General features: G+C 27.3%; 1 protein-coding gene across 1 annotated transcript; it reads right to left on the bottom strand.

Annotated features, from left to right (window-relative positions):
* Window positions 1–2,717: 2,717 nt before the first annotated feature.
* Window positions 2,718–4,169, bottom strand: LOC124885562. The gene is made up of 2 exons (XM_047393470.1): window positions 3,786–4,169; window positions 2,718–3,289 (listed from the first exon to the last, which is right to left on the bottom strand). Exons 1-2 carry the CDS (start codon window positions 3,943–3,945, stop codon window positions 3,009–3,011), a joined length of 441 nt encoding a protein of 146 aa, XP_047249426.1. The 5' UTR covers window positions 3,946–4,169; the 3' UTR covers window positions 2,718–3,008.
* Window positions 4,170–24,710: the final 20,541 nt, after the last annotated feature.

Consider the following 24,710-nt stretch of genomic DNA (forward strand, 5'->3'; position numbering starts at 1 on the left):
TATTTTTTTATTTTCTATTTTAACTACAAACAAATTTTTCTTGCATTCTTTTCTATTTTGAATTATAAATACAAAGACTTCTATGATAACAATTAAAGGGTTCTTATCGGTTGGTTTATAGTTCAATTTTATGCATTACTGATTCGATTCATTAGTTTTTGATTTCTAAACATGCTAAATTAATAATCAAGTCAATAAGATATTTCATATCGATTTTGGTCCTTAATAGTTCTATTTTTCAGTTAAGCAATAAAAACTCTCATTTTTATATGCGATATGAAAATATTCATATAGTCAAAGAATTTGTTATTGATTTATATGTAAGTAGTTTGATATTACGTTTATGCAGTATAATTTTACACTATTTTAATTTTTATTTCATTACTTTATTATTAATTAATGTGACACACGTGCAAAGCACGTACACTTGACTAGTATACCAAATATCCCTTATAGTTAATTAGCATATATCATAATTTTGATTAAAGTTCTATTTTAAAATTTTATTCTTCAGTTTACATCACAAATTCTTTATTTTAGTTTATAATTTATATATTGTATTATCTTACTACTCACTCCTTTTCTTTAAAAAAAATCAAAAATAAAATTGATGATGATGATAAATGAACACATAATTCTTTATTTTTTATTGTTAGTGGCAATAAATGACATAGTATACATATAATTTTTTTCTAAAAAAAATTTTTGGTGGCCATCAACTATTTTTGTGATGTATGAAGAACTATTTATTTTTGTGGTTAATTTTTTTATATGTAGTTATTTAATTTATGAAATAATTTTTAAATTCATTTTTCTTGATGTTTTAAGGATATTTGAATCATTATATTAATATTTAATATTTTTTATCCATCTATGTATATAAATATTGATTAAAAATTTTGTAATATATATTTTGTAATTAAATAAATATAAAAATTTAACTAAAAATATCATAAAAGATATTTAAAATAATTTTTCTCTATAAAATAATCTTAATAGGGAATGTCTATGAATAAATGTCGTTCTTCATTGTTTATCTCTCAAAAGTATTTTTTTTGAAAAAAAAATTTAGTCAAACACAATCTATTTATTAAAAGCATTTTTTAAATAAATTGGCCAAATATCAATTGAATTTTTTCAAAAGTACTTTTCTAAAAAGTCATTTTAAGGGAAAAGGGTCTAAAATGTCCTTTAACTGTTAATAATGGTACAAAAATGTTCTTCATTCATCTTTTAGCTCTATATTGCCCTTCACATCAATCTTAGGGCTCTAAAATGTCCTTTACATCTACATTTGATCTCCAAAATGTGTTTCACATCTACATGTGAGCTCCAAAATGTCATTTATTTAATATTCTCAATATTAAGTAAATAAAAAATATTTTATTAATGAAGTGGCACATTTTCATTGGTTCCCATTTTATTATTTAAAAAATTTTAAAATTCTAACCCACAACACCTACCTCATCTGTACCCGATGATCAATACTAATATATTAATATTTTAGTACTTTTTATTGTGAAATCATGTCAAAGTATGCATTTTTTTTCTGTGAATGAATATATGTGTCTGGTATTCTTTCTAAGGATTACACCATAAGTTTCTTTCTTTCTTTAGAGTTTGTGAAATCAGGTCAAAATTTGCTTTTTGGTCTCTGCTTTAGAGGTAAATTACCATGCCCTGTTTTATGCGTGGGAAGTGGAATGAGATTTACCGAACCTTATGACCAAATATCATACAAATTACTTTAATATATTTAGATACAAAGTAATTATACCATGACTACTTCTGTTATAATAGTGTTCACAATACATTTCGGCAGATGGGTGTTGCTATATTCAATGTCATTGATATCACTTTAGAGAAAATTATCTTGAATCCTAGAATTACTAAAGACAGACAAAATCATCTATTGGTCTACAATAATTAATTTCTAAAGCCCTTTTTCATTTACATGCACTTTAGTGTTGTACTTCACCGGGCAAAGCATCATTTCTTTTGTATGCTTCAAAAAAAATTCTACAACTGAAGCTCCCATAATCAAGATCTCAACTTGTAAAAATCATGTGGTGAGCATTGTTCTATTCGAAGAACCATTACATGTTCGATGAGTGCACAAGAAGTTATTAGTTGTCATCACATGAATTTCAATGTACAAAAAGTATTAGATTATGAATTTCAAAACAAGACATTGTGAGATAGAGTTTTTAAAAAAATTTAGTTGATAAAATGCGGATCAATGAAAATGTGTCACTTCATTAATCAAACATTTTTTATTTATTTAATATTAAAAATATTAAATAAAGAGTATTTTAAAGTCCAAAGGTAGATGTGAAGGACATTTTGAAGCCAAAAGGTGAATGTGAAGGGCATTATAGAGCTAAAAGGTGGATGGAAAATATTTCTGCACTATTTTTAATAAGTAAAGGATATTTTAAACCCTTTTTCATTTTATAGAAATATTTCAGCAATTTTCTAACAATAATCAACCTTAATCCTCCGTCAAAAGTACTAATAACAAATTTAATTTAATAAATCCTCTTTTTCCATTTGAAACAGCTCCAATGTACAACGAGAATGAGTCAACCTACTTGAATTGACTCAATATTGGTCAGAATTCACATCCTTCATGTATTCAAATATCACCTTCTGTAAAAATTAATACATGTAAAATATGTCTCCCTTTTAAGAATTTTACCCAAAATACACATCACAACTACCCAAATTCTTTTTTAAAAAAATTCTAATTAAAACTACTCTCCCATGTGATTACATGGACCAGGACCACCACCTCAAAAACTAAATTCAATTTATCTTTCACCGGGATTCAAACACTACAATTGAAGATGTCAAGCTCGAATCTGAAACTACTAACCTCTTAAATGAATCACATACGATACAGATTTTCAAACATCAGATGGCTAAAAGAAGTATGACTAAATTTTCTTTTTACATAAATTAGAGGTTAGAAAAAGGACATTTTGGTAATAATTAGAAACCCAAATGGATCAATAGGAATAGGTGACCCGGTTGATGACCCGACCCTTGAGCATAGCATTGTACAGGGCCACCCTATTGGCTGGCATTTCTTGCTCTTTCCCACTCTTCTTTAACTCGTTTGAATTTGTCTTCGACAAAGAAGAAAAGACTTTATCTTCGTTTCCATGACGGAAATTATTGTTATTGTTTAAATAATGGAGCTTTCTGTATTCTTCACTATTCCCACTTGGCTCCACGACATCTTCTGCAAATTTCACCCTCTTCTTCTTTTTCTCCTTCTTCTTTCCATCTATAAAAGAAACACAAAAAGGCTCCATCAACTAACATATAAAACTAATTAATATATATCAATAATAAAAATAAATTTAACATTGTTAAAACATTTTAATCTGTTATTGCAAGTGTTTTCCCCTGCCATTTCATATGATAGTATGTGATTTGACATGAATCTTTTTCATTGTTTTTAGTGTATATCAGAATTTTTCTTGAAATTTGTGATTTCAAGCATGACGTGACTTTTCTTACAGCCACAAAAGTATTTTGCTTAGGATAGAATGAGAAGTTTCTCAAAATCTAGAAAAAGGGATGACTTTGAACTATAAAGAGTACTTAGTAAGCATCATCAACCAACTCTGATCCTCATTGGTAACAAGTACCTTGTGCTAAATTCATACATTAAATAGGGACTTAACCATAAATTTGCTTAATTAAGAGCTCCAACTCTGCAATTAAAGAATTTTCAAAATATATAAATGAAACAGAGTAAAAGAGAAAGTATATCGTACCCATAGAGATACAAGATCGAGGAGGGATATGGGAAATGGTGTTGAAGGAGAATTCATGAGATTTTTGAAGACGAAAAGCAGCTAAAAGGATCATAGTGCCTGCAGAAACAGCCATGGCTGTTGCAAATACAACACCTTGAGAAGTCAACAAAGAAGACATGATGTAAAGTTCAATAAAAAAAGATGAAGAAAAACTTAGAAGAAATATTGGTGGGACTTTCTTGGAGTTTTTTCGAGTTATAAGTAAGAGAGATCAATCAATGAAGACCATAGATATAAATAGTGTAAAAACTTTTGGAATATTTTGAATTTATTAATCTTCTAGGTGAAATAAAGTAATGAGGAGGAAGGATCAATTATTATTGGTTAAATTAATTATTTTATTAGTTGGACTTTTTTATTTTTTGGGTTGTAGAATGTGGAAGAAGTACTTTTGATGACGTGCAAAATGGCTAATGGAAATGATATGTCAGCATAAATGTGAAGGCTTTTCTTTTCTATATTATAGAAGAGCTGGTTTCTACCGGCTCTTTTTTATTTATCATTTTATTCTTAATTACTTCGTAATTTATTATATTATTTTTAATTAATTATTATAAATTATTTATATATTAAAATTAATAATATTTTTTATTATATTACAATTAATTAATTATTATAAGTTATTTATATATTAGAATTAATAATATTTAATTAAAAAATAGATATTTATCACGTTTGTTTCAATTGTTTTAATCGTAATTTTACTATATCATTCCTAATTAATTATTATAAGTCATTTATATATTAAAAAATTAATAATATTCAATTAAAAAGTAATGACATGCATGTCTATATTAACCCTAATTGTTCAGTGATTTATTATATTACCTCTAATTAACTATTATAAGTCATTTATATACAACAACAACAAACCTAGTGTATTCTCACATAGTGGGGTCTGGGGTAAGATGTATGCAGTCCATACCACTACTTCAAGAGAAGTAGAAAGGTTGTAAGTCATTTATATATTCAAATTAATTAATTATTAGAAGTCATTTATATATTAAAATTAATAATATTTAATTAAAAAAAATAGATATTTATGACGTTTGTTTCAGCTGCTTTAACCATGATTTACTATATCATTCCTAATTAATTATTATAAGTTATTTATGTATTAAAAAATAATAATATTTAATTAAAAAACCAGCTGCTTCGTCATTTACTATATTATCTCTGATTCCGTGATTTACTATATTACTCCTAATTAATTATTATAAGTCATTTATATGTTAGAATTAATACTATTTTTTATTATATTACCCCTAATTAATTATTATAAGTCATTCATATATTAGAATTAATAATATTTAATTAAAAAATAGATATTTATGATGTTTGTTTCAGCTGCTTTAACTGTGATTTTACTATATCATCCCTAATTAATTATTATAAGTCATTTATGTATTAAAAAATTAATAATATTTAATTTAAAAAAATAGATGACATGTCTGCTTATGATTTCGACCAGCGCTTCATCAATTACTATATTACCCCTAATTAATTATTATAAGTCATTTCTATATTAGAATTAATAATATTTTTTATTATATTACCCCTAATTAATTATTATAAGTCATTTTACTATATTACCTCTAATTGCTCAATGATTTACTATATTACCCCTAATTAATTATTATAAGTCATTTATATATTATCATTAATAATATTTTTTTATTAGTCATTTATGTATTAAAAAATTCATAATATTTAATTAAAATATTGATTTCAACATGACTGCTTCAAGAGCTGCATCGTGATTTCACTATATCACCCTTAATTAATTACTATAAGTCATTTATATAATAGAAAATTAATAGTATTTAATTAAAACAAGAAAAATATGCGTTTATGACATATTTGTTGCAGCTGCTTTAACCATAATCATCTTTGAGAAGATGATCCAAGACTTTATTGTTAATTGAAGTATCTTTTGTTCCAGTTTTTGTATGATATAATCCTATGAATATTAGTTCTACATCTTTTCTATATTTTGTAACAGGTCTCAATCTTATCATCAAACAATTAAAATAACTCGACTACACGACACATCACACAAACTTCACTTCTTAGCGAGTACCGTCAAATAGTTATTATTTAAAAAGTTATCGTTTTAAATCAATGTACATTTATGTTTGTATTTCATCAATATCAAATATTAGTGCTAAAAGATGTCTATAGTATTGGGCCCATGCTGACACGGGTCATGCACATCTAGTGAGGTGGTTTCGACCACTTCTTCATTTACTATACTACCCCCAATCATTTACTATATTACATCTTAATTGCTCTATAATTTACAATAGTATCCCTAATTAATTATTACAAGTCATTTATATATTAGACTTAATGATTTTTATTATTATATTACCCCTAATAAATTATTATAAGTCATTTATATATTAGAATTTATAATATTTAATTTAAAAATAGATATTTATAACGATTGTTTCAGCTGCTTTAACCGTGATTTTACTATATCATCCTTAATTAATTATTATAAGTGATTTCTGTATTAAAAAATTAATAATATTTAATTCAAAAAAATAGATTACTATATTAACCCCTATCATTTACTATATTACCCCTAATTGCTCCGTAGTTTACTATATTATCCCTAATTAATTATTATAAGTCATTTATATCTTAGAATTAATAATATTTTTATATTATATTATCCCTAATTAATTATTATAAGTCAACCACCTCTTCATTTACTATATTACCCCTATCATTTACTATATTACACCCTAATTGCTCCGTAATTTACTATATTATCCCTAATTAATTATTACAAGTCATTTATATATTAGAATTAATAATATTTTTTATTATGTTACCGCTAATTAATTATTATATTTATTTATATATTAGAATTAATAATATTTAATTGAAAAAATGGGTATTCATAATGTTTGTTTCAGCTGCTTTAACCGTGATTTTACTATATCATCCATAATTAATTATTATAAGTCATTTATGTATTAAAAAATTAATAATATTTCATTAAAAATAGATTACTATAATACCCCTATTATTTACTATATTACCCCTAATTGCTCCGTGATTTACTATATTATCCCTAATTAATTATTATAAGCCATTTATATATTAGAATTAATAATATTTAATTTATAATATTTAATTAAAATAGATAACATGTCTGCCTATATTACCCCTAATTGCTCTGTAATTTACTATATTACCCCTAATTAATTGTTATAAGTCATTTATATATTAGAATTAATAATTTTTTTTTACTGTATTACCCCTAATTAATTATTATAAGTCATTTGGTTTTGACCACTGCTTCGTTATTTACTATTTTACCCCTAATTGCTCAATGATTTACTATATTACCCCTTATTAATTATTATAAGTCATTGATATATTAGAATTAATAATATATTTTTAGTATATTACCCCTAATAATTATTATAAGTCATTTATATATTAGAATTAATAATATTTAATTAAAAAATAGATATTTATGACGTTTGTTTCATCTGCTTTAACCGTGATTTTACTATATAATCCCTAATTAATTATTATAAGTTATTTATTTATTAAGAAATTAATAGTATTTAATTAAAAAATAGATGACATGTTTGCCTATATTACCCCTAATTGCTCCATGATTTACTATATTATGCTTAATTATTTATCATAAGTCATTTATAAATTAGAATTAATAATATTTTTTTACTAAATTATCCTTAATTAATTATTATAAGTCATTTATATACTAGAATTAATAATATTTAATTTTAAAAATAGATATTTATGATGTTTGTTTCAGCTGCTTTAACCGTAATTTTACTATATCATCCCTAATTAATTATTATAAGTTATTTATTTATTAAAAAATTAATAATATTTAATTAAAAAATAGATGACATGTCTGCCTATATTACCCCTAATTTCTTCGTGATTTACTATATTACCCTTAATTAATTATTATAACTCATTTATATACTACAATTAATAACATTTTTTACTATATTACCCCTAATTAATTAATATAAGTCATTTATATATTAAAATTAATAATATTTAATTAAATCAGTGTACATTTATATTTATATCTCATCAATATCAATTTTTAGTACTAAAAAATATTTATAGTGTTGGGCTCGTGCTGACACGAGCTATGCACCTCTAGTTTGGGAAGAAGAGAGGGTGCTAGAGTTTAATATAAAATTTTGTTTTTGATTTAAATTATATTTTTAATTAGAAAATCTTTTGTATATTCTTTTCTAATTTGATGTTATGACTTTCGTTTTAATCCTAATTTGATTATATTTTTTTTAAAAGTCAAGAATCTATCAAAAATAATTATCTGATAAATAATACAGATATTGATCCCTAATTTATTGAACAAATAACATTCAACCAAGTGTATTATTTAAATTTTTAACATGGGTGGCAACAAATTTAGTCTACAAATTTCAAAATAATTTATATAAAATATCTAAATTTTTGAAAAAACATCATAGATTTGCAAGCGTCATATTATACCCTATAAATTTGCGCTTATTATCTAAACATATTTTTAATTTGGAATGAATAACTTAAGATGATGACTACTCCAAAACCAAAAAATATTAAATTGTGATATGATTAACATTATAATTCTCCATTTTCCTCATTTCATATGATGCTCCGTGATACAAACTAAATTAATGTAAAGCTAATAGTTAATCATGATATTTCTTCTCTCTATCAGTTTATATGACACTTTTTATTTTTCATGTCAAATGGCGTAAGTTTGATCATGAATTTTGGCATAAAATTATTAATTTTTAAAATAAAATTTATATATTTGAAAACTACGTAAAAAAGTATTATAAGTCACATTGACAATTCAAAATATTTAAAATATATATAAATATTATGATAAAAAATAAATTTATTTAAATCTCAAAATTCGAAAGATACTACATAAATTAAGATGATTAAATAGGTTGTAAAAAATAATTAAAATAATAATGTGATATAACATGCCGCATAAAGCGTATATTTGATTAAATTGTTGAGTTTTCATAGAATTATCAATAAAATCCGAAAATTGACTTATAAAGAAAAAGTATATTTGATTAAATGTTTTTTTTTAATTTGTAAAGATAGACATAATATAATTTAGTAAATTACGTAGAATAATATTTCAAAACAAAAAAATAAAAACTTTCTCTGTTCACTTTTATTTTTCATTTGACTTGACGCACTCAATAAAGATAATTATTTTCTTCGTTTATTTTTATTTGTCCATTTTTCTTTGACAAGAGAATTAAGAAACAGTATATGATAAGGTAATTTTATTATATAATTCTTTGAATATAATAAATTTAAGAATTGCATTAGATATTGATTCGTATTTAATGTGGAGTTTAAAATGAATAGAAATAGGTAAATTTTCTATTGATTTTATAAATTAAAGAAGTATTATTGGACATTCCAAAATAAAAAAATAAATAATTAAAGATGGACGCAGGGAGCATTAACATGATTATTTTACCATAATACTCCTATTAATTGATGGTTACTATTGCGTCTTAAAATTAGTTTGGAGAATAAATAATTAAGACTAACAGCAAAATAGAAAAAAAGAAGTTGTCCTCCCTTCCTTGATATGCCAAAATGACAAGTAATATTGAAAATTCAATTAAGAAACAAGTGATGAGTAATTTTGGGATAGAAAGTATAATATTACTCCTTTCGTTTTATATTAGTTGTTTATTTTGCTTTTAGATGATAAATAAAAAGGTAATTTTATTAATTCACCTCTTAAAAAACTTATTGAGAACTTTACAAACAAGTGTGACCACTTTCAACAAGAAAAATTTAATTAATGTTTTCTTAATTTAGTAAGGTGGACAACCTATATAGAATAATTATTTTTAAAAATACAATCAAATAATATGAAACAAAGAGAGAAGTAAAATATTGCCTCTAATTCAAAATAAGTGATCTTTTTTCAATTTTTTTTTTTAAATTTAGTCGTCCATTTTATCAAATCAATAAATACTATTATATTTTTTTAATACTATTTTGATTATTAAATAATTAAATAAAATATATAAATTTATATTTTTAAATATAATTAATAAAATTAATTTAATAAAATAAACTTCAAATAATTATTTTCCATATCAAATCAATCAAATTATATTAAAATGGAGAGAATTAAAAAAACGTCCTTTAGTTGATCGTGCACAACACGGCAAGACCACGTTTAAAACTACAGTGTGAACTCTGGAGTCATCCTTGCTAAACAATTTTTTTTTGGGGAAAGTTACATATTTTGACTAGTGGAGAGAGTCTTGTTCCAGCAAGAAATTGTTTGACCGCTGAGCCCGTAGCGTTTACTATTTTGAATTTATAATTTTTTATTATAGAAAAAATAAATTATTTATATATATTACATAAACATTTATAATACAAGTAAAAAAAAAATCTAAGTTAAAATTACTGAATTTAATATTGAATTTGCAAATGAAAGTTTAGCTCCCGCCAGTCTTTGAAGTCTGAAATAACAATTGGAGAAAATTATTAGTATCCTTCAAAGTGTCCGGAAATGAATTTAGAGCTCGTTTGGATAGAATTAAAATTTAATTAAATTAGTTTTTAATTTTTTTTTTTAGCTTTTTAACGTCTTTGGTAAAATTCAAAAGTGCTTAAAAAAGGTTAAAAACTGATAAAAAAAAAATCAAAAAGTGAGAAGCTGGGTACCCCAACTTTTTGCTTTTTAGATTAAAATTCTTTTAGCTTTGACCAAAATATTTACCTTTTTATCCATTATATTTTCCTCCAATTCCAACAATATCCTAAACTTGTAGCCCTCAAATATATAATTTTTTTTCTTTTTCTCTTTGCCGCGTCGCTTCATCTCTTCCCTCCAATTTCCTCTTCATCTTTCATCTTTGTTTCCATCGAATCCATCATTAATCGGAGATTTGTTCAAAAAATTTATTTTAAAATTAAAAATTATAAATAATTCACCTTAATTATGGTGTTAACAACTTTAAGGACATTTAAGTCATTTTAACAATAAAAAAGTGCTTAATATCACATGTTTACCAAACGCATCAACAACTTTTTTCGAGTTTCAGCACTTCTATTCAAACACTTATCTTCTTAATTTATAAGCACTTATTTTAAACTTTTAATCACTAAAGTTAAAAAAAAAACTATTTTTTTTAATCTTATCCAAACGGGCTCTTAGTCTCTTCTAATTTTGAAACTTATTTTAAACTTTTAATTACTTAAGTTAAAAAAACTATTTTTTTAATCTTATCCAAACGGTCTCTTAGTCTCTTCTAATTTTGAATTGTTGTCCTTCAAAATATCCTATCTTAAATTTTTGTCCCGCTTAATAAGTTCTATTGATTACTTATAACTTGATCAATTGAATAATTTCATTGTCTTCAATGGGAAACATATCTAAATTTTAGTTGATAACATATCTACATTTTTTACTTTTGCCTATAAGGCAGAACTTCTAATCAATTAAGCAAATTCATTTTTAAAAAAATATCCTGAATATCGGCCTCAAAGGAAAAGTTAGAACTTATTTCTAATGGCACTATATCTAAGTTCTAACTTTTGTTAATAAGACAGAACTTCTGGTCAATTGTATAGATTCAATATCCACAAATATTTTGAACATGTGTTATGGGTAAAAAATTGTATCATGAACAAAATTTGTCAAGGAGACAAAAGAAAAATCAAAATCATCTTTTGAGAAATTATTTTTATAAGACTTTTCTTGTAATGGACAAAATGTTAAGAAACAATTCATATTATGATCATTTTTGAACTTAACAATTATATCATATATAAGTAAGATAAGATAAAACAAAAACTTATACATGCTAATTAATGGTTCTTAAAACTACTTTGTATTTAGAGATTAATTTAATTGGCCAAAGTGAAAGAAAAAGAGGTCATATAGCATTATTGAGAAATAATTCTACTTAATTAACCAATTCACAGCAAGTAAACTTTGTAGTTCTTGCGAAGGTGCTACGATGTTTCCTTTCATGTATTTTATATTCATTTTCCACGTTCACTACTTTATAAAAGAAGAAAAATAAATAAAAATAAGAAGATAAAGTATATTAAAAAAAGATCATCTCTGGACTTGAGCCAACGAGTCATATTTTAAATTCTTCCTTTAGACGTGGTGTTTTTAATTAAACTTTTACCTCTTTTTTTTTTCTTTGGAATTAATTATAAAATTTATTTTTCAATGGGTTCATATATATATATATAATCTATTAAAAGTGTAAACATCCTTAAAAAGTTATTTGAACTTTTTGCTCTTCATTAAAACACTTTACAATAGACAAAATCGTCTTTTCACCCTTTTTCTCTAATTATTATTTAATTATATATATAATTTTGAATCATAGAATATATGGGTTCAGATTTAAAATATGGTAATGGATTAGAAATTTAAAATATGGCAAGCTTTTTTCTTAAATTAGGACTCCTTTTTGTTTTGTAATTTATGTAGGTTTAGTTTTGAACATATTTTTATATTAACTAGCTTAGGTGTACGCGCCTCGCGCGTGTACCTTATTTTATTGAGTCAAATGTTATACTAAATAGGATATTTGTTTAAATAATAAAGATGAATACAATAATTAAATTCAACATCTTTTGAAGAATTTATTTAATTAAATCTCACTTTTACCAAAAAATTTGTCAAAGTCGATCGACATTCATCTGCCACCTACAACTGCAACAAATAATACAATGATAGAGACATCAAAACAGTATAATTAAGTCTAACTTTTACAGAAAAATTTTGCTCAAAGCCACACACATCTACTATCTGTAAACTATAACAAAATAATATGATAATAGAAATATCAAAATAATACAACTAAACTTAACCTTTACACACAAAAAAAATCTCAAAAATAGAGATATAAAAACAATATAATTAAACTTAATATTTACCTAAAAAAATGCATCAAAGCCGATCGTTATTCATCTACCACTTGTAAATTACTTGAATGAAAATAAAGAAGATATATATACATACACGTTGAATTCTATTACTAAGCATCAAAGTTTTCAAAAGTTGCCTTCAATAAACAAAGATGTAAAAGAACCTTTTTTCATATATTTTAGGAATCCTTAATTCAAATATATTTTTTTTATATATTGTAGGAGTTCAGTTAATATTATAAATATAATTAATAATAATTCAAAGAAAAATAGTGAAAAGACGATTTTGTAAAAAACGGAGACTTTTAATGAAGGGTGAAAAGTTCAAATCACTTTTCTAAAGGAGTTCACACTTTTAATATATTATAGATTATAGATATATATTGTCCCATCCCATGCTTCTATTTTATGTTTTCTTCAACCATTGTAATTGTCATCCTCCATGTTAATATGTTATTCTCTCTCCTTTTTTTTAAGTTGTTTTTCCCTTTCTATTGGTTGTCGTGACTTATTATTTTTTTCTTTAGTTTGGGAGTGATTTTAAGTTAAACACATCATGCATTATCACATCTATTTTGCTTGTATTGATTTCTAGGTTTGACATTTTCGTATGTTTGAATCTAACAATATAATTATTTTTCTCGTATATATATATATATATATATATATATATATATATATATATATGTAAAATTTCTTATTTAATAAATACACAAATTACAGATGCAACACACGTATATTAAACTAGTATTTATACAATCACATGCCAAGTTTTAATGGCGAAATAAAAAGCTTATATTACACGTAGTTGATCAAAAGTAGTTACATTCGTTAGGTAAATTTATCAGAATATATAAAAAATGTACGTTTTGTGTATATTAATATGCTAAAAGTATGTATTTATAAGCTATTATTTTGAAATTTGATGGGCAATTATCTATATTAATTTGTCAAATAAAAATATCAGGTTATTAAAAAATACGGTAACTTTAAAGAATATCAATTTTTTTTTCTTAAAAATAAAGTCTGATGCTTCTTGGTTGTGAAGGTTAATATATTTCAACTAGCGTCCTTCAACTAACAGATCTTAGCTACCAATTAATCATAGATTCTCAAATATTTTTGATAAGTTATTTTTAGGTGAAGATTTGGATGAAGTTTCATTCACCACGTGTTTGACCGATAAACATATTTCACTTTTAAAAATTCTTAAAAAATAAACTTTGGCTAAGAATGACAAGTTGTATGATTAAACATTATTTGTCAAGTCTTTTTTCTAAAAACTACTTGAAAAATCTATGGCCAAATGTGTTGGGTTCGAAATCGAGAGGGCGTCATGCGGAAGCTTAAAGTTTGCAAATCAAGAGGATGATAATTCAAATGACAAATAAAAATATACTAAAAAGACATATTATTGATATTATTAGGCCAATTGACCTACACATGAAAACTAATATTAAAGAAAACACAAAATTGTTGGGAGAAAATCTCCCCCAAACAAAACTTTATAATTTAATTTTGGTAAGAAAATTAGGGAAAAAAAACTAACAATATGGTCCTTAATTTTTGCTTATCTCCAAGAACATAAAATGTATGCAGACCTTATCCATACTATAATATAAATTAATGCCTGATTTCCTTTTATATATAGTTATTAATAGCCCGTGCTTTTTAAAATTTATTTTAATTATTGTGATTTATAATATTTTTGTAAAATATATATTATATTTTTTTATATAGATATTTTAAGTTGTTAATTATTGTAATTTATAATACTTTTTATATAATTTTCAAATAATATAGATCGGTTTCGTTGTTCTAACTTTTGTGGCATTGATAGTAAATTATATTTTTTAAAATAATTTAAGTTTTAAATTATTGTGATGTATAATATTTTTTTCTTCTATTCCAATTTAAGTGTCATAATGCTTAGATGAACATAATAATTAATTATAGGTGATATGGTAAAGTTACAATTGAAGCAGCGATGCAGACATATCTTAATGACTCACAACAACTAATTAGAAGTGATATAGCAAAATTACTATAAAAAATACTTGTGAAATTTTTTTGATTAACTTATCATTTTATATCTATTTTACCTTTTTTTATCAAATATTATTAATTGATACAATGCTTAAATGGTCATAATAATCAATTAAGAGTGACATAGTAAAATAACGATTGAAACAACGAAACAGACATGTCTAATTAGAAGTGATACAACAAAATTACTATATAAAAATACTTGCGGAAAAAATTAAATGGGTCTCATATAAAATGTCAAATAAATTTAACATTAAATATCATTAACTTTTTAATACTTAGATGACTGTATAATAATTTTTTAATATTTAGACGATTTATAATAATTAACTATGGGTGACACAGTCAAATTATGAGTGAAGTAGCTAAAGCAGATATATCATAAATATCTATTTTAATTTTTTATTAAATATTATTAATTTTCTAATACATAAATAACTTATAATAATTAATTAGAGTTCACAAAATTAAAATTACTGAAGAAGCAGCTGATGAAGCAAAAAGGAGAAGCAGGCATGTGACGGAGAGCTGCCAGCTTCTCCTGCCTAAAATACTTGTGCAAAAAATTTAATGGATCTCATATAAAACGTCAAGTAAATTTAACATTAAATATTATTAATTTTTTAATACTAAAATGACTTTATAATAATTTTTTAATATTTAGATGACTTATAATAATTAGCTATGGGTGATACAGTCAAATTATGAGTGAAGTAGACATGTCATAAATATCTATTTTACTTTTTTTATTAAATATTATTAATTTTCTAATACATAAGTAACTTATAATAATTAATTAGAGATTACATAATTAAAATTACGGAAGAAGCAGCTGATGAAGTAGACAGCAGAAGCAGACATGTTGACGGAGAGCTGCTTAATTCTCCGACCTTTTGCCTCTTATTAGATAGTAAAATACAATTACATTTCAAGAACCTTTTCAACAATTCGATTTAAAAATAAATATATATTTGTGTCAGCGTGTTTATAAATTAATGTTACTTATATACAATTGAGAAAATGATCAAAAGCCCCTCAACCTTTACTCCAAATTTCAACTACACACCTATATTTTATGGAGGTCATATGATCCCCTTGAACTATTTTAAAGTGGAATTATTACCCTCCGAAAGCTGACATGGCGAGAGTGTGTGTTTCACTCTCTTTAAAGAGAGTGAAAACGTAAATTATTTATTAAAAATTTCTCCTCCTCCTCTTCCTCCTCCTCCTCCTCCTCCTCCTCCTCCTCCTCCTTCTTCTTCTTCTTCTTCTTCTTCTTCTTCTTTCTCACAACCAAAAACCTTCAAGAACTCATCAATGGCATTCAAGATTAGTTTATCATCTTCCTCATCTCCAAGCACAAAATCGATTGTTTCCGATTTCAAGGTCGTCGAAAATTTTAAAATTCTCTATTGTTTCCGACTTTAAGGTCATCGAAAATTTTAAATTTGGTATTGTTCATTGTTTCCGGCTTCAAGGTCGTCAAAAATTTTGAAATTGACATTGTTTGTTGTTTTCGGATTTAAGATCGTCGAAAATTTAATAATTGCTATTGTTCATTGTTTCCCACTTCAAGGTTATCGAAAATTTTAAATTCGATGTTATTTATTATTTCGGACTTCAAGATCGTCGGAATTTTCAAAATCAATATTGTCCATTATTTTTGACTTCAAGGTCGTCGTAAATTTTAAAATGAGTATTGTCCATTGTTTTCGACTTCAAGGTCGTCGCAAATTTTAAAATTTCTCTATTATTTTCGACTTTAAGGTCATCGAAAATTTTAAATTCGATATTGTTCATTATTTTCGGCTTCAAGGTCATCGAAAATTTTAAAATTGGTATTGTTCGTTATTTCCGGATTTAAGATCGTCGAAAATTTCATAATGATATTGTTCATTGTTTTTCACTTCAAGGTTGTCAGAAATTTCAAATTCGATGTTGTTTATTATTTCCGATTACAAAATCATTGGAAATTTCAAATTCGGTATTGTCCATTATTTTCCATTTCAAGTTCATCGAAAAAATTTTTTAGTTTGAAAAGGAAAAGAGATGAAAAGTAATGGTGAAAAAATGCTGAAAAGTGATAAAAATAGAGAATAAAGTAAATAAAAATTAATTTTAAATTAAAAAACACGTGTAAAAAGGTTGTTAGCGCGTGTATCACATCACATTCCAAATGACTGGTTGTCAGTTTTCAGGGAATAATAATTCCACTTTAAAATAGTTCAGAGGGGTCATAGGATCCCTGCAAAGTATAAGTGTGCAGTTGAAATTTGGGGGAGCTTTTGGCCATTTTCTCTAATACAATTGAATTATAAGTAAGGAGATACCACACTCGCTCGCACCAAAATGTGCGGACTCACGTTTTACTCATAATTCGTTTATAAACATATATAAAAGATATTCTGAGTCTGAGCATATCACTTTGATATCTTTATTTAGCCTTCTTTTGCTACGTATGTCAATTCCTCCATATTAATTAGTTTCCTTGGTACTTCAACTAGAGGTTACTCCACTTCCTATAAGTAATTTTATAGCGGTGCGATTACGATGCTTGCTCCAAATGAAAGAGAGACTCTCAAGAAGAATAAGCCTTAACATACTTTGCTTCACATTTAATTTCCAACTTTCAAGATTCTAATAGTCTTGCTTATCCATCTTATGTTCCAATGTTATAATGCAACCAACTATATAATACATGAATACAATATGTATTCATCCAACATCAGTTCATAATCTACACAATATAGACCAGCCATGTTACGACCAACTTGAGAATTTATGGAGTCAATACATTTTATCAAACATCTAAAATGCACTAACGAAAACACACTCGTCAATAGTGATTTTTGATATATCAACCATCCCTCGCGTCAAAAATAAATTATACATGTCGTTGAATTATCCCTAACTTTAATCAATAACCCTTAAACCAACCAAAAACACTAATTGCTACATAGTACGCACCACTATTCATCATCTTCCCAAACTAATCAATTAATGTACTCCAACAACAGTTGATCTTTACTTGTCCATGTTATTAAAGATATCCAGTAATATTTATTTAATTTAAAAAATTAATGAATAATTTACTTATTTGTGTTCATTTTATCTTTGTTATTAAACACTGTTCATTAGCCAGTGCATTTCTCAAATCATTAAGAGTATGTTTGGTATGAAGAAAAACATGTTTTCCAATTTTTTCATGTTTGGTTGGCTTAAATGTTTAGAAATTTTTTTTCAAATCAACTTATTTTCATCAAATTTTTAAAAAATAACTTTCCTTCAAAAGTAAGAAAAATAGTTTTCAAAACTCTCTTTCAACTTCACTCTCAAGCTGAAATGTTCATACAACTCTCAAAATCACTCACCCTATCTTGAATTTCAATCCCCTACTACCCCCATTCAAAAAAAAAAAAATTTCTTTTTTTAGAAATAAGTTTTTTCTTATGTCATACCCTACCCCGTCCCCCAACCCCTACTCTCCTCCCCTTCAAGAAAATATTTAATTTTTTTTAAAAGATTAAACTTTTTCTTACCTCACCACCACCCGACCCCAACCTCCCCCCCCCCTGCCCCCCCCCCCCCCCTAAAAAAAATTAAATTTATTATTCAAATTTTTTTATTTTTTTCTTACCCCACCCTTACTCTCCGACCCTAACCCCACCCCTACTAGAACCTCTGATACAAGTATGATTGTGATTGTGAACCAATACGTAAAGACTCTAGCTCGGGTGGCTGCCCAACCAATGGAACAAAGCTTTGAAGTGTAGAGAACAAGTCCTAATACTCCAAAGCCATCCAATATGCACACTCAAGGCCTCCCCTTTGTCTTGGCTTATTAAGGGCATTCTAGTCATTTTGTATTAAGTTGAAACCTAGGCTATAAATAGAACATGTTAGGTCATTTTGTCATAACTTAGATGATATGTTGAGAGCTTTTTGAGAGTGTTCATACAAGTGTGGAATCACTTGTGTTGGTTGCTTGTTTTAGAACGTTGGTTGCTTGGGGATTCCGTTCCCTTGAGGTCACTGTAAGAACTTGATGGTATTTGTATGAATTCTTGGGTCTTACTGTTCAATATACACTTTGTTTCATAGTGTTTGTGCATTATGTGTCAAGTTATCTATCATTCTATCTTATTAATGTTGTTGTGTTCATTCTTGATTTTGGGTGTCCAAATCCGAGACCTTGTTGTGTCATTTTTATTCTTGTTATTGTGTTGTAATCTTAGTTTGTTGTTCGCTGATTATATGTGTTGAATACCTTAGAATCTTGTTGTTATCGTGCTTGTATTGTTATTGTGTAGTGAATCCAAGAGGGATCACCAAAAGGGGTCTTCGGTTCTTCAAATTATGGACTATTTTGGTATGTATTAGTGTCTTCCTTGTCGATCTTGTATCATTTGGTACCAAAGTCATCTTTGATTTTGTTTTAACAAGATCAATCTTGTGCTTGAGAGTTGAAAAATTAAAAAAAATAAAAAAAAAGTGAAGTGTTCTTGAGATTGTTCTTGGCCGAAAGTTGGGTCTTGGCCGAGACATTTTTTTTGTGACTAGATCTTGTAGTCTTTTGTTTGTTTAGATTGTTTCTAGGGTTGGTTTCTTTCTCACCAAAACTAAAAGTATCTAGATCTAAAGGTTTGAGCTTATGTTGTTGAACTTGTTGTAAACTTGAAGTTGGCCATGGGTTGATATTGTTGTTCTTGACCGAGTGGTACAATTGTTGTGGACTTGGAGATGAATATTGGTGGAGTTATTGTTCTTGAGAAATTGTTGTTGTGATCTTGTTGTTCTTGAAATGTCTTAACCAATATAAAGTATAACATAGATCCAAAAAGGTGTAAGATAAAGTTGAAAAGTTGTTGGTGAAGAGACTTGAACATATCACTTCAAAGACTTATCAACCACTTTTTCATATTTCGAGGACCTTGTTTTGTGGGAATAGTACAAGTCGAGTCTCACCTTTTTGAGTGAATTTGAAAAAGTTTCTAAGACTTGAATTTTTTCACCAAAAGGCAAACTCTTCAATTCCAAATTGTATCAAGACAAAAGCTTCAAGTTGGTGATTAAAATTGTGTGGGACCGTGACCAGTTACGTGGCTGCCACGTCGTCATGTTTTACTGTTCACGCAACATAATTAAGCTCAAATTTTTTATTTCTTAGTTTCTAATCTTTGTTTCTTAGTTGCATTTTTTTTATTCTATTGCTAACTAGTAATTGTCTACTAGGTTGTAAATTAGTTTTTGGGTCCGTTTATTCGTGTCTACGTTTCTTTGTGTGCTTTTATCTTTTTAAAATTCGTTGTAGTTTCTTGGTTCAAGTCCATATGTATTTTCTTTGAGTTGTTTCAAAAGAGAATCTATTCCGACCTCGAGCCCCAATTGGTACCAAGTAATCTCCTTGGAGTATAAATGAGTTACCAACACTTGTGAGGCCAATTGAGAGACATTTCAAAGTGTGAGAGCTTGAGAGCTTGTGAAGATGCTTTCTTTTCTAACATTAACTAGTTTGTTGTTTTTTGTGTTTTTGTTTTAGAATTTCTTTTGTTAGGAACTATGGCATTGGAAAAGGTGACCATGAACGATTTGATGGCTGCCATAATAGGTATGAAACATGACCTTAGTAGTCGAATAGAGAGAATGGAAAAAATAATGGACCGAGTCGAAGAAAGAATAGAAGGGACAGAAAGCTCTCTTTGCAAGGAGTTGGATAACTTGATAGAGAATCCAAGTCTTCCTAATCAAGTTCCTGTGAGTGGACATGCTACATATGAGCTACAAGAAAATCAAACTAACTCTTGCACTTTAGTGAATGAGGCTAGTAACCAACTAAGTGTGAATGGTAGTTTGTCTTTAGGTGAGCCAAATGTGCCTCTATTTGGTGATGATAATGTACAACTTGAGATTATCGATACACTAGTTGATCCATCTAGTGTTGAGGCCATTGTGGTAAGTGATAGTACATTGTCTTATGGAAGTCATGAAGACCAACTTGTGTGTGAAAATGGTGATGTTGAACATGTTGGCCGATTGACTATGGATGACCTTCTAGTTATTTTTGTTGCAGACCATGCTAGTATAGAGGGGATATATGATTGTACTAGTGGTAGTATTGAAAAAAAGAAATGCATCCTAAACCCGTGTCCATGGACACTCCACCCATTTGATCCCGGTGATTATTTGAAGTATGGTGATGAGGATGTCTTTTGGAATGACTTGAATGTGCATGGAATTTATGGCCTTCCTATCTCAGCTTTCAAGACTATTTGTTGTTCCAAGAAGTGTCTATGTTTTCCACTTGATGGGAAACTCTTGTTCCCTGTTTCTTATCACACTTATGTGGACAGACTAGTTGACTCTTTCTTGGGAGGGTAGTTGGGTAAGAGGGATGTTTGGGTGTATGTGAAGTTTGAGCTACCTTGGCAAGATGTTATGATTGATTACAATAATCCTAACCCTCATACCTTGAGTAACTTGTGTTTGCTTGTCCTTTCTATTATTTTGAAAGGTTCGGATTCGAGGTCAAATTCTTTTTCAAGAAGGAGAGGATGATACAAGTATGATCGTAATTGTGGACCAATACGTAAAGACTCAAGCTCGGGTGGCTGCCCAACCAATGAAACAAGCTTTGAAGTGTAGAGAACAAGTCTCAACACTTCAAAGCCATCCAATATGCACACTCCAAAGCCTCTCCTTTGTCTTGGCTCATTAAGGGCATTCTAGTCATTTTGTATTAAGTTGAAACCTAGGCTATAAATAGAACATGTTAGGTCATTTTATCATAATTTAGATGATATTTTGAGAGCTCTTTGAGAGTGTTCATACAAGTGTGGAATCACTTGTGTTGGTTGCTTGTTTTGAAACGTTGGTTGCTTGGGGATTCCGTTCACTTGAGGTCACCGTAAGAACTTGATGTTATTTGTATACATTCTTGGGTCTTAGTATTCAATATACACTTTGGTTCATAGTGTTTGTGCATTTTGTGTCAAGTTATCTATCATTCTATCTTATCATTGTTGTTCCGTTCATTCTCGGTTTTGGGTGTCCAAATCCAAGACCTTGTTGTGTCATTTTTGTTCCTGTTATTGTGTTGTAATCTTAGTTTGTGGCTCCCTAATTGTAGGTGTTGAACACCTTAGAATCTTGTTGTTATCATGCCTGTATTATTATTGTGTAGTGAATCCGAGAGGGGTCACCAAAAGAGGTCCTCGGTTCTTCAAATCATGGACTGTTTTGGTGTGTGTTAGTGTCTTCCTTGTCGATCTTGTATCAACCTCCTACCAAAAAAATAATTTTTTAAATTTAGCTTTCAAAAAAAATTCAAAACTTTTACCACCACCTATTCTGAACCCGCGCGTCCTCTGCCCCCACACCTGCCAGACTCCCTTCCCTCCAAAAAAAAGAAAGATTTAATTAATCTTTTTTAATTTATTTTTTAAATAAAGATTCAAATTTTTCTTCTTATCCCACCTTTCTTACCCTATTCGTTCTCATTATTTTTTTGTTAAATATAGACAAATATTTTTAAAAAATATTTTCCTATTTGCATAACAAAACAAGAATATAAGTAAGCAACAATTTATTTTTCTAGAAAATATTTTCCTCCTTCATACGAAACAAATTCTAAAAAATTTAATTTCCGACGATAAAAATTATTTTTCTAAAAAGTATTTTCTACTCTTTAGCTAAACACTAAAATGTATTTTCTGAAAAATATTTTTTCATTCACCAATCAACACACTAGAAAATACTTTTTGAAAAATATTTTTCACTCTCCAACTAAGCATTTCTAGAGAAATATTTTTAATGGAAAACATTTTCCTTCATGCCAAACGCACCCTAAATAGTTTCCACTCATCAACCAAACATTTTCTAGAGAAATGTTTTTAATGGAAAACATTTTTCTTCATACCAAAGACACCCTAAATTTATTATATTTAAAGGGTGATATTGTAAAATTATTCCTATTATTTATTGTTTCTTATGTTGTGTGTTAAGTCAATAGTGGACAAGTAAAGATGGATGGATGGAGTAATTAATTAGAGTCACATTTTTTTTATTTTCTAATTACTTTTTTCATTTGAATTTACTTGTCACATTTTGACTTGACACACATATTAAGAAAATAATGATCAGTATAGAAACTTTACCATATTACACAGTTCATACCACTACCTCAGATGAAGTAGAAAGGTTGTTTCCGATAGATCCTCAGCTTAAGACAGGTAATAGTATAATAAACAAAAAGCATAAAAATAAATAACAAAGTGGGATAACTATTGCTAATAATAAAATAAACAAGACACCGATAGAGTAATACTATAAACTATCTCGAGATCACAAATATCATCAGAACACTATGAACAAGAAACTACAGACACAGATACAAACAAAATACTCCTCCTTACTATTACGGACACACTCCTACCCACTAATCCTCACTTAATTCTCGTCCTTCACACTTTTCTTTCAAGTGTCATGTCCTCTGTATGCTGTAACCACTTCATGTCATGCCTAATCACCTCTCTTTAATATTTCTTCGGCTTACCTCTACACCGCCTAAAATCATCCACAATCAGCCTCTCACACCTTCGTAATGGAGAATTTGTGCATCTCTTCATCATATGTCCGAACCATCGCAACCTCAGTTTTCGTATCTTGTCTTCCACCGAAGCCACTCCCACCTTCTCTCGAATAATTTCATTTCTAAATCTATCTCTCCTGATAAGTCCACATATTCATCTCAACATCCTCATCTCTTCATCTTCAAATTTTGAATGTGAGAGTTCTTAACTAGCCAACACTCTGCGCAGAGGCGGACCAACCTTGGCAGTAGCGGGTGCACGTGCACCCGCTAGCCTCGAGAAAAATAATGTATATATAGTTTGTATATCTGTATATATTTCAGGTTGTTATGTTGAATATATGTTGTGCACCCCCAAAAACAATTAACTTGATTGGCAAGATGGTTGAGCATGCCAATTAAAGTCTTTTTTTATTGCGTGATGACTCGGGTTCGAAGCCCAACAACAACATTTTTTTATTTCTCCTTTTTCCAAATACACTATCTGTTTGTTGTTTTCTGTTTGAAATTTTAAGTGCAAACCCACATACATACACACACACACACACACACACACATATATATATATATATATATATATATCAATTGATTAAAAAAAAATTCCTACTTAGTAATCATTTATTTTACACCTTTTCTTTTTCTTTTGTGTATTGTGGACATTGTCAACGTATTTTTTATTTTATTTCAAAATACAAGCTCCCCTCCAACTTCAAAATGTAGATATTCTCCCCATATTCCTGTACTGTAAATGTTTATTTCTTTTATCTTTTGATCATTGACTTATTTTTTATGTAAAAAATTAGTAATTTAAAGTTTGAGATAGGTTTAAACCAAACGTTTTTCGTACAATCATCTAGCAAGCAAATCTCTCGAATTTCATATTTTTTTAAAAACTTTCTATTATTATTTAAAATATAAAAGTGCATTGAATTCAAGTATGATGGATAACACATTTTTTTCATATTTAATCTAATTAATGATATTCAATAATATTAAAAGTTTGCTTATAAAATACTATAATTAATAAGTTTTCAAAGAACTGCATGTTGAACTTTGACACTATTAATTACTATGTTAAATATAAAGGTGCACCTGTCAAGTTCAAATTCTGGGTTCGCCTTTGACTCTGCTCTATACAATATAGTCGATTGAACTGTTACTCCGTAGAATTTACCTTTAAACTTAAGAATGCTAAGGTTAAAATATGAGAAAAAAATATCTTTTCTTGATTTATTAAACGTGATAAATAAAAATAAAAATTAAATTAAAAAAATAATCACAAGTAAATCGACACG

Source organism: Capsicum annuum, chromosome 7 (assembly GCF_002878395.1).
Source record: "Capsicum annuum cultivar UCD-10X-F1 chromosome 7, UCD10Xv1.1, whole genome shotgun sequence".
In the NCBI taxonomy this organism is placed as follows: domain Eukaryota; kingdom Viridiplantae; phylum Streptophyta; class Magnoliopsida; order Solanales; family Solanaceae; genus Capsicum; species Capsicum annuum.

Excerpts from the sequence above, each read along its gene's own strand:
- LOC124885562 (XM_047393470.1), bottom strand. The coding sequence starts at position 3,945 with ATGTCTTCTTTGTTGACTTCTCAAGGTGTTGTATTTGCAACAGCCATG. Across the intron at positions 3,290-3,785 it reads TCGATCTTGTATCTCTATGG|ATGGAAAGAAGAAGGAGAAA; the intron begins GTACGATATACT and ends TTTCTTTTATAG.